General features: G+C 60.8%; 1 protein-coding gene across 1 annotated transcript; it reads right to left on the reverse strand.

The window, feature by feature from the left end:
* Positions 1–642: 642 nt before the first annotated feature.
* On the reverse strand, positions 643–11,521 carry LOC136114846 (uncharacterized). Its single transcript, XM_065860494.2, has 5 exons — positions 11,283–11,521; positions 9,165–9,323; positions 6,510–6,609; positions 2,036–2,166; positions 643–977 (listed from the first exon to the last, which is right to left on the reverse strand). Exons 1-5 carry the CDS (start codon positions 11,331–11,333, stop codon positions 690–692), a joined length of 729 nt encoding a protein of 242 aa, XP_065716566.1. The 5' UTR covers positions 11,334–11,521; the 3' UTR covers positions 643–689.
* Positions 11,522–11,525: the final 4 nt, after the last annotated feature.

Here is an 11,525-nt window from a genome sequence, read left to right on the forward strand (position 1 = left end):
TCGGGACAGAGGTTCGAGGCCCGGGATCCCGCCCGTCCCCGCCACCGCCCCCGAGGCACACACAGGCAGAGCAGATCCCCTCGACTCCCCGCTCGTCCCCGGGCCCGGCGACCCGCACGCCGCGGTCCCGCCAACAGCAGGTGTGGAATGGCCAAGGAAGGCGTTGGGTCTCACGCCTGGAGCTGGTGAAACGCCCTGAACAGCTCTGTTTGGTCACATCGTGACCCAGCGTGTGTCACCTGCGCGGGCGCTGCCCAGACCTGGGCTGCGGTCCCGGGGAGGGTCAGTGGGACATGAGGAAAAGGTTCTTCCCCCAGAGGTGCTGGACACTGAACAGGCTCCCAGGGAGGGGTCACGGCCCAACCTGACAGTGTTCAAGAAGAGATTGGACAATGTCCTCAGACACACGGGGTGACCTGTGGGGTGTCCTATGCAGGGACAGCAGTTGGACTCCGTGGTCTGTGGGTCCTCCCAGCTCAGGACATCTATGACTGTTGGGTTGCAGAGCTGTGTCCTGAGCACAGCAGTACTGGGGTCCGCCCGAACACCCAGGAGACGGGAACCCTCCGTCCCTCATGGCTACAACACAGCATTAACTTTTAACCCCTTCACGCACTCACAAATAAGCCACTCCAGCCTGGGAACAGAGAACTTGGTCAATGTTTTGGGTGTATGGTGTGAGACCCGTGTCAGCCCCGCTCACCTTCCTCCTTCCCCCGCTCCCCGTGGGGCGTCCTGCCCATGCTGTAGAATTCCTGGTTTGGGCGCAGGCCAACAAAATGAGCTATGCGATTAGACATGGCAAAGAAAGCAGAGATCATGCCTATGTCCCAGGCATCTTCGCGGTCAAAGCCGTGCTTCTCCAGCTTCTGGAAGTGCTCCTCAGTGATGTCCTCGGCTCGACACACCGCAAGCGCAAACTCCAGCATGGCCAGGTCGCGGTCGCTCAGGTCAGCCAGCTTCCAGTTCACAATGACCTGCGAAAGGCAGGAACCAGAGGATGGACCCCGCAAACAGCCCAACCGGCCGGCCAAGGAGACAGCAGCGCGCCCAGCACCCGAACCAGACGTCCTCGCTGCTGCACAGGTGACACTTATCTGTGTCACCGCCCTTCTCGCCCCGGGGCTGTGCCGGTTCTGCTGGGCGGGCCAGGAGGAGTTCCTGAAACACAGGACCCGGCGCCACCGGGTGCTGGAGCTCCCCGGGGCAGCAAGTTCCTCCCAGGGCAGATTAAAACATCACGGAATGCGGGCAGCAGGGTGAGCGCTTCACAGGTCGACCCTCCCTCCCCTGTCTCGCTTGGAAGGGGGACAAGGACACACAGACCCCACCTCAACGTCTGAGTGTTCACCAATAACCTGAGCAGGCCAGGTACTGTTAGTGCCCCAGACACGCCAGAATTGCTCAAGGTTGCCAGGAACCACATACACCAAGGTTCAAAATACAGAGCAAGGATCAAAACTTTAGGTGTGAAAGCAGACAGACGAGAGGGCCATTCCCACCTCCACGTGTTGTCATCACGTACAGGAACGAATCCTGCCTGCAACTGCTAACCTGAGATATGGAAACCCTTAGGTCGGTCTCCTCAAATAACAAAGACCAGAGTGAGCTGCAGAACTTCTACTCACAACTACAGACAGAACCCACCTTGCAGCTTCACACATTTTGAACACACACAATTAGCTGAGTCCTGCTTAAACACATCTCAGGACTGTTGGATAAAGTGTCCTTCAGCTGCACGTTGCTCATTATACACTAAAAGGATTATGTAACGCAATATGCAAATGTGAAACCAATTGGCTCTTTAGGGTATGAACACAGGGATAAGGTTTTGTACATGTTGCCTTTCACTGTTCCTGCTGTTGTGCCGGCCCTGTTCCAGCATCCAGACCTGTGCAGCTCTGTAATAAACAACATCTCGTCTCTGTGTGCTAAATTAGGCTCATTTGCACGCACAGCGGGTAAAACCCCTGTTTTGGGACACCACCAGGGACCACGTGAAGGAGGGGGTGCAGGCTGTGGTAACCCCACTGACCTGGTCAGCCAGCGCCGGCTGCTTGGAGTAGATCCGGTGAAACGCTCCGTGTGCAATCACGCAGTAGGGACACCTGTTCACAACGCTGGTAGCCACGATGATGAGCTCTTTGTCTGCCTTGCTGAGTCGCCCTGCAGGGATGGCGAAAGATTTGGCACATTTTGCTACTAAAAACGTCCAACATGGCAAATACCGCTGGGGAAACCGGGAGGAGAGGGCTCTGGGTAGGACAGGGCCCCAGAGAGCACGTGGGAAGCTCTGCAACCAGAGCTCCCAGGCAGGACAAGGGGCAACCACTCTGAACTGAAGAACAGCAGGTCTAGGTTGGACATAAGCAGAACACGTTTTCCGATGAGGGGGGTGGGACACCGGGACAGGCTGTCTGGAGATGGGGGTGTCCCACCCCCGAAGTGTTCGAGATCGGGTTGGACGGTGCTTGGAGCACCATGATCCAGCTGAAGGTGTCCCTGCCCATGGCAGTGCAGTCGTTACCAATTAAAGGATGAATCTTGTCAGCAATCACTAACCCACGGACATGTGAATCAGCGAGCAGTTTCGGGTCAGTCCGCTCCTCTAACAAAGACCAGAGTAATCTGAAGAACTCCTGACCGGGAGCTCCTGACTCTGCAGTTTGAGCATCTGGAACCCACGCAATTAGTTGAGCTGGTTTAACGAGTATCTGCAGACTGTGGGAGCATCCTTTAGATGAACATTATAACACTAAAACCCACCCCCCATAGCGAAGCCCCTGCCCAGGTGCAGACCCCAGCCCATGAGCAGTACAGGACAGCGATGGTGTCACCAGGAGTGAATCACGGACCAGGCCTGGGAAGGGGGGACCTGGGCAGGCGCCGACAAACCCGGCAGCGTCACCGATGTGGGTGCTGTTGGAAGCTGAGCCAGTGCTGGTTTTACCACCGGCATCGCGCGGTCTCGGAATGAAACGGTGTGTTGACACCGTGTATATTCAGCAGGAGGGCAGCTGGAACAGACGAGCTTTGAAGGTGCCTTCCAGCCCAAACCATTCTATGACCATCCAGGCAACCAAGTTACCCAGATAGCTGCTCATGAGGCACCTTAGTCAGGATGAGGGACATAAAAGTTGGTCAACAGGGAAACAACACTCCTACATAACAGGAAAAGGCAGAGGAGCAAAATTACTTGCTCAGTGAGTAGGAAGCTTGTTTGGTGCTTCTCCGTTTACACCTCAGAGCCAAGTGACCGGGGAGGGTGCTGTCTCTCCTTTCTCTGAGGCTTTGTTGCTTTACAGAAAAGCGCAGTGCTCCTAAACCCACCAAAGAGGTGCCACAAGCATCACTGGCAGCTTCTGAAGGCAGAAAAGGAGACCAAAAGGAACCCTGGGACCAGGGCTTGGAGAACCTGCAGTGACCGCCACGCAGACAAAGCGCAGCTTGCAGGGAAGGTCCGCGGCGGCTCCCAGGCGGCCGTGGAGGAGGCGGCTGCGCGTTGCCACACGCAGCATCAATCCCGACCGCCTTCACAAACAGCTCCACAAGACTGTGCACAGCACCTGCGGAGCCGCACATCAGCACCCGTGCTCTTTGCCTTTTTAAGGTAATCAGCAGCAGGGTTTTTTCAAAACTACACTTCACAGGGAAGGCCAGGGTCGCTCCTCCTCACAAAAGCTACTGCTTTACTGGGCTTGGATAATATTTCCATGTACCCAGTGCCTCCTAAAAGCATGAAAGAGACCACTAAACCTGTGTCCCCTGCCCGTGTCACCGCTGCAGCCAGACCCGCGTCCTGTGTCCCCTGCCCGTGTCACCGCTGCAGCCAGTCCTGTGTCCTGTGTCCCTTGCCTGTGTCACTGCTGCAGCCAACCCTGTGTCCCCTGCCCGTGTCACCGCTGCAGCCAGACCTGCGTCCTGTGTCCCCTGTCTGTGTCACTGCTGCAGCCAGACCTGCGTCCTGTGTCCCCTGTCTGTGTCACCGCTGCAGCCAGCCCTGTGTCCTGTGTCCCCTGTTCGTGTCACCACTGCAGCCAGCCCTGTGTCCCTTGCCTGTGTCACTGCTGCAGCCAGCCCTGTGTCCCCTGTCTGTGTCACCGCTGCAGCCAGCCCTGTGTCCCTTGCCTGTGTCACTGCTGCAGCCAGCCCTGTGTCCTCTGCCCGTGTCACCGCTGCCGCCAGCCCTGTGTCCTGTGTCCCCTGCCCGTGTCACCACTACAGCCAGTCCTGTGTCCTGTGTCCCCTGTCTGTGTCACCGCTGCAGCCAGCCCTGTGTCCTGTGTCCCCTGTTCGTGTCACCACTGCAGCCAGCCCTGTGTCCCTTGCCTGTGTCACTGCTGCAGCCAGCCCTGTGTCCCCTGTCTGTGTCACCGCTGCAGCCAGCCCTGTGTCCCTTGCCTGTGTCACTGCTGCAGCCAGCCCTGTGTCCTCTGCCCGTGTCACCGCTGCCGCCAGCCCTGTGTCCTGTGTCCCCTGCCCGTGTCACCACTACAGCCAGTCCTGTGTCCTGTGTCCCCTGTCTGTGTCACCGCTGCAGCCAGCCCTGTGTCCTGTGTCCCCTGCCCGTGTCACCACTACAGCCAGTCCTGTGTCCCTCCACGTCCCCTGACTGCGTCCCCTCAGACAGCGAGCGCCGCGGTGCTGCCACAGGGTTTGGACAGCCCTGGTGCAAAGTCCCCAGGGCAGCGGGTCAGGTCCTGTGTCCCCAGCCTCCATCACACACGATTCTGTGGTGCTCAGGGCAGCTCACGGCCAAGAGCTGCTGTGCCTGAGGTGCTGCAGGCTGAGCGCAGGCCTGTCCCTTGCCGGGGAGCCGTTCCACGCTGTCCCCTCGGCTGTGACCCCGAGCCACGCTGCCGTGCCTGCTGCGTAACACACTGCCAGGCTGGAACCTGACCCCAGGGAAACGTTCCGGATTGATCTTGGATCTGCCTCGTCCCCATGGGCTGGACGGAACAATCGGGACTGTGGCTGCCCCTGGTCACCACGGCCAGACCTGCCTGGCTGCAGCAGCGTGAGGCTGCACCCCTGCTCCCGAGCGGCGCAGGGTTTGGAGGGGAAGCCGTGTGAGGAGTAGCTGGAGTCCCTGGGTTTGTTCAGCTGGAGCAGAGCAGACTGAGGGCAGAGCCCATGGGCTGCAGGTTCCTCAGCAGGAGCAGGAGGGGCAGGGTGAGCTCTGCTCTGTGACAGTGACAGAGCCCAGGGAACGGCAGCAGATGTGCCAGGGAGGGTCAGTGGGACATGAGGAAAAGGTTCTTTACCCAGAGGTGCTGGACACTGAACAGGCTCCCAGGGAGGGGTCACGGCCCAACCTGACAGTGTTCAAGAAGAGACTGGACAACGTCCTCAGACACACGGGGTGACCTGTGGGGTGTCCTGTGCAGGGACAGCAGTTGGACTACGTGATCCTGGGGGTCCTTCCAGCTCAGGACATTAATGATTCTTAACCATCACCTCTGCCTGTGCCCCCCAGCACTCACGGCTCCCAGCTCATCTTCCCCGAGCCAGTGGCCCGTCCTTGTTTCGTCAGGAAACAAGGCCCAGTGCCAGGTCCTGCCCCTGGTGGGACACCCCCAGTATCGGTCCCGGCTGGGGTGCAGGATGCAGAGCAGCCCCAGGAGAAGGACTTGGGGCACTGGGCTGAGAGATCGGCCATGAGCCGCCATGTGCGCTCGCAGCCCAGGAGCCAATGGTGCCCTGGGCTGCATCCCCAGCCCCGTGGGCAGCAGGTTTGGGGATCCTGCCCCTCTGCTCCGCTCTGGTGAGACCCCCCTGCAGTGCTGGGCCAGCTCGGGGTCCTCAGCACAGGACACACATGGAGCTGCTGAGAGGGGCCAGAGGAGCCCCAGGAATGACTGAGGCTGGAACAGCTCTGCTGGGGACAGGTGAGAGAGCTGGGGTGTTCAGCTGGAGAAGAGAAGCTCCAGGACACCTCAGTGCACCTTTCAGTGCTTAAAAGGGGCCCATGAGAAAGATGGGACAGACTTTAGAGCAGGGCCTGTTGTGACAGGACAAGGGGTGATGGTTTAAACTAAAGGAGGGAGATTCAGGCCGGACATGGGGAAGGAATTGTTGTCCTGAGAGTGGTGAGAGCCTGGCCCAGGTACCCAGAGAGGTGGTGGATGAACCATCCCTGGAGACATCCCAGGCCAGGCTGGACGGGCTCTGAGCAACCTGAGCTGGTGAAGATGTCCCTGTCATGGCAGGGGGGGCGCTGGGGAGGCCCTCAAACCCAAACCATCTGTGTTTCTGTCACACCGAGCACAGCGCAGTAAGGCAGCGGAACTCGACTCGAGGGCTCTTCTTACCCACAAGCTGAAGAGTATGAAGGTGCACGCAACAGGGCCAGAGCCAGAAATAGCCGTGCGGTTCCCGCCTGTGCCGGCTGTCATTATGGGCTGGGGAAGGCAGAGTGAGGCAGAATCCCTGGGGACGTCAGAAACGTCCCCTGCAGCACTTCCCACACCGAGGAGAGGGCAGCTCTGAGGTCGCTGTGTGTGCTGTACCTGAGTCTTTGTTCATGACGGCGTCGTAACAGGAGAAGAAAGCTCTGAACTCGGCCGGGCGGTGCGACAGGGCTTTGAACACGTTGGGCAGGAACCCGGTCTGCGCGAGGAGAAGAGGAACACGTCAGGAACCGTGACGGGACACAGAGGGTGGCACCGGTGCCCCGGGCTGAGGGAGCGATTTGTGGGCACAGCAGTGCTGGGGAATCTCTGCAGACCCATTCCCTTGCCCTTTGAGCCCAATTTATACACATGACTGAACACAGAGTCATAGAATAGAATCCCAGAATGATTCTGATTGGAAGAGATTCCCAAGTTCATCGAGTCCAACTGTTCCCCCACCCCTGTCCCTGCCCCATGTCCTGAGAACCTCCTGTCCGTCTGTCCAGCCCTCCAGGGATGGCAGCTCCAGCACTGCCCTGGGCAGCCTGTTCAATGCCCCACAGCCCTTTGGGGAAGGAGTTGTTCCCCAGATCCACGCTGAGCCCCGCGGTGCCGCTGAGGACGGCGGGTGCAGGAGGAGCGGGTGCAGGAGCGGCGGGTGCAGGAGCGGCAGGTGCAGGAGCGGCAGGTGCAGGAGCGGCAGGTGCAGGAGCAGCGGGCGCAGGAGCAGCGGGCGCAGGAGCAGCGGGTGCAGGAGCGGCAGGTGCAGGAGCAGCGGGTGCAGGAGCAGCGGGCGCAGGAGCAGCGGGTGCAGGAGCGGCAGGTGCAGGAGCAGCGGGCGCAGGAGCAGCGGGTGCAGGAGCAGCGGGTGCAGGAGCAGTGGGTGCAGCAGCCACTGTGCAGTCCCAGCACTGACCAGCGCGTCCCCCTCCCGCAGCTCAGGCCGTGCTGCGCAGTCTGGGTTGGCCGTGGTTGTGCTGATCCGCTCACCGGCTGCTGTTCCTCAGGGTGTTTATGGAAAAGGGGACTAGCGCTGGGGTCACAGACCCCTCTGGCAACCTCTGCCGGCTGCCACACCATTGCCTGTGCCTTCCTCCCATCTCCCCGCTCTGTTTACCGTCAGTTAACCAAGGGGAGGCTCTTCCCTCTTTGTCCAAACCCATAAGCTGGCTTAGGAACGTCCCTGGACAGGTTGGCAGCATGGTTTGGAGAGCCAGCGCTGCCGGGCTGGTTGGATCCTACACGCGGGTCTTTGCCGACCCCTTCAGTGCACTAACACACGGGGATCTGTGTGACAGCACGGGGAACTGGACCTCACTCTTCCGCTGTACATCACATTTAGCCTCAAGTCTGCTGCCTGCTTTTACTACAGAGATGCCACCAAAGCCACTGCAGTGGAGCATGGATTAATGGCGCTGTCAGGAAGGACACCTATTAGAGAGCAGTGTAGGGAAAGGGACCTGGGGGTCCTGGGGACAGCAGGGTGACCATGAGCCAGCACTGGGCCCTTGTGGCCAGGAAGCCAATGGGACCTGGGGTGGGTTAGAAGGGGGTGGTCAGTAGGTCAGAGAGGTTCTCCTGCCCCTCTGCTCTGCCCTGGGGAGACCACCCCTGGAATATTGTGTCCAGTTGTGGCCCCTCAGTTCCAGAAGGACAGGGAACTGCTGGAGAGAGTCCAGCGCAGCCACCAAGATGCTGGAGGGAGTGGAGCATCTCCCGTGTGAGGAAAGGCTGAGGGAGCTGGGGCTCTGGAGCTGGAGAAGAGGAGACTGAGGGGGGACTCATTCCTGGGGATCAATATGGAAAGGGGCAGTGTCAGGAGGATGGAGCCAGGCTCTGCTGGGTGACACCCAGTGACAGGACAAGGGGCAACGGGTGCAAACTGGAACACAGGAGGTTCCACTGAAAGAGGAGAAGCAACTTGTTGGGGGTGAGGGTGTCAGAGCCTGGCCCAGGCTGCCCAGGGAGGCTGTGGAGTCTCCTTCTCTGCAGACATTCAAACCCCCTGGACCCCTTCCTGTGGAACCTCAGCTGGGTGTTCCTGCTCCATGGGGGGATTGCACTGGATGAGCTTTACAGGGCCCTCCAGCCCCTGACACTCTGGGATTGTGTCATTCCGTGACACGGATGGACAGACCGTCACTCCCCGGAGAGGAAGGTCTTGGAACAGAGCGGTCTCCTCGGAGCTGTGGCCGGTGTTGTGTTTCAGCCGCCACAAAGGACTGTGCCGCGTTCCTTCTCCAAACAGCAGGGAAGGGAACCCTTGTCCAGCCCCCTCCTTTTCCCCCTGCATACAGCTCCGTATTAGGGTGACTGTTCTGCCACTGCGCAGCACTTTCGGCTTTTGAGTAAAAATGTCAAAGCTCAAAAGCAGAAATACCCTGAGCCTTTTAACACTGTAATTAGAACAGCTCCTCACCGGTGTTCTCTCCATTTAAAGTGCTATAAATTCTCCTAATAGTGTCTCAGGTGAACCCAGACGCTCCCCCAGAAAGATGTCGGTACTCCAGCCGACCCCACGCATGAGATGCCACCTGCAACAACCCACCAGCCTCACGGAACCAGGGACACTCACAATCCTGCCCACACACTGCAGGATTTCACGTAAAATCCCCATCCTGCAGACTGGAAGGAGCTTTGCAAGAGGCGCCGCTCATCTTGGTCTATCGGGTTAGCATCAGACCCAACGGGCCAGAACTGCTCCCCTGGGGCGTGCGAGCTGCTCTGAACTCGAACCCTCTCCACGGACAGAGTTCTGCCGAGCAACTTTACCTTGATCTCCACCTCCTCCATGAGCTCCACGATGTCATACGGCATGTCCTTCTTGTTGGGGACCGGGTACCGCCCTACGGCCCTGGTCCGGCCCTCCCCCTCGGTGCTGTGTGCCGCCCGCGGCCACCGCGGTGTCCCCGCAGCCAGCACAGGGAGAAGCTGCGGAGAAAGGAGGGAGGGACGTTTGTTATTTGGAAGGACAGGTATCGTTTCGGCGGCGTGGGGAGGGAGCACATCTCCAGCAGCCCCTGCTCTCCCGGCGGACACGGGCACCTGTCGCTGGAAGCCATCGCTGCTGCGTCAGCGGTTCGGGGAGAGGAGCCCCAAGTCTCGCTCCGGGGTGCACCCTCAGCGGCTGTGAGGGCACCGGAAAGATCGCCCCCGTGTCCCCTTCCCGTGTCCCCTTCCCGTGTCCCCTCAGCCCTGAACTCACAGCATCTCCCAAGCGTCAAAGGTGTTTCCTGCCCATCTGCACCCAGCAACACCACACGGGCACCCAGCAGTGCCCCAAACTGGGCTCGAAGAACAAGTTCAAGGCCTTTTTCTTATCCATCAGCCAGCCCTCCTCCAGACAAAGCTGTCCTCCCTCCAGCAGAGCGGGTGGAGGCGCCAGGACCAGCGCTCTGCAGTAAACAGCGCTGGAGCCGCCGGGAAGGCTTTGGTGCTGGGGAGGCTGCAGCACCCTCTGCCACGCTCCAGCCCTGTGAGACGTCGTGGTCTGGCAGCGCCCAGGCTGCGGGCTGACAGCTCCTCAGCGGAGCCAGAAAGGGCTTAACAAAAGCGGCTGCACCTCGCAGACGGGCGGGCTGGGCTGGAGAGACCCGGCTCTGGCAGTGGGAGCAGGCGGGGAGCAGGGCCAGTGTCCCTGCACACGGTGTCACAGTGCCCGATGTCCCAGAGCCCAGTGTCCCAGAGCCCAGTGTCCCAGAGCCCAGCATCCTTGCACCCGGTGTCCCTGCACCCGGTGTCCCTGAGCCCAGTGTCCCAGCACTCGATGTCCCTGCACCTGGTGTCCCAGCACTCAGTGTCCCAGCACTCAGTGTCCCTGCACCCGGTGTCCCTGCACTCGGTGTTCCTGCGCCCGGTGTCCTTGCGCCCGGTGTCCTTGCGCCCGGTGTGCCAGAGCCCGGTGTCCCTGCACATCGTGTCCCAGTGCCCAGCCCAGCCTGCCCCGCTCTGCAGCACCACCACAGCAGTTCTGGGTGTTCCCAGGAACATCGCGTGGTCCCCGGTCACCCCCACCACCACACGGTGTTCTCCACAGTTTTTGGGGTGAAAAATAAACCTGTTGGATCGCACATTCCCCAAATGTTCTTGTTTGGCACAACAAGTTCTGGCCTGAAATGTCAACATGACTGCAGCACGAACGAGTAACGATGAACCCGGGCAGCGAGCCCTTCGCCTGCTGCTGTGAGCTCTACGTGGTGTAACAGACTGTACACAGGTACCGCTTATGAAAATGATGAGAAAAACACTAAAGTGAATCTGAACAGGAAAACCATCTCAGAAATCAGGCCAGATAAAAGAAGGAATTGTCGTCCTGAGGGTGGTGAGAGCCTGGCCCAGGTACCCAGAGAGGTGGTGGATGAACCATCCCTGGAGACATCCCAGGCCAGGCTGGACGGGCTCTGAGCACCCTGAGCTGGTGCAGATGTCCCTGTCATGGCAGGGGGGCACTGGGAGAGCAGGGAAGGTCTCTCAAACCCAAATCCTCTGTGAGTCTGTGCAAACATGAACTGGGGTGCAACAGGTAGCGTGAGGGCCATGGAGGGCCGGGATTCCCACCACTTAAGGGTCAGTTGTTTCAAAACCTGAGCAAACCTGCACACACAGCACAAACGTCAGGGGGCTTTCCTCGCTGTCACCGCCAGAAAAAGTGCTTGGGACCAGAGACCGCGGGTGTGCGGCGCGGGGCGGCAGCTCCGCTGATCCACCCGCGATGGCGTGTGAGCGAGGGGTGGGAGCCGGCGGCCTCGGGGCGACCCGAGGAGGCCGCGGTGACCGGACACCCCCCCGCCCCCCGCGCCCCGCGCAGCGCGGCCGGACCGCCCGAGGGGACGGGCAGGACCCGGCAGCGACCGCCGCCCGTTCCGCCCCCCGAGCCGCGCCGCTACTCACGGTCCGCAGCCGCAGGCCGCGCAGCGCGGAGCCGCGCAGCAGGGAGCCCATGGCCCGGCCTCCGGGGCACAGCGCCGCGGGCGGGGCACGGCCGGCCCGCCCTCCCGGCCCCGGCCCGGCCTCCCGCGGCGGGGCAGCCGAGCCCGGCGCGGAGCTCAGCGCCGCGAAGCCTCCGCGGGACGGCGCGGTGCGCGGCCCAGCCCCGCCTGCCCGGGACCCGCAGCGCCGAGCAGCGGCCGCTCC

The sequence above is a fragment of the Patagioenas fasciata genome, chromosome Z (genome assembly GCF_037038585.1).
Source record: "Patagioenas fasciata isolate bPatFas1 chromosome Z, bPatFas1.hap1, whole genome shotgun sequence".
NCBI lineage: Eukaryota > Metazoa > Chordata > Aves > Columbiformes > Columbidae > Patagioenas > Patagioenas fasciata.

Coding starts and splice junctions, on each gene's coding strand:
- LOC136114846 (XM_065860494.2), bottom strand. CDS start 11,333: ATGGGCTCCCTGCTGCGCGGCTCCGCGCTGCGCGGCCTGCGGCTGCGG. Junction 9,324..11,282: donor GCGGCCTGCGGCTGCGGACC/GTGAGTAGCGGC, acceptor CTTTCTCCGCAG/CTTCTCCCTGTGCTGGCTGC. Junction 2,167..6,509: donor CGTCATGAACAAAGACTCAG/GTACAGCACACA, acceptor CCATCCCTGCAG/GGCGACTCAGCAAGGCAGAC.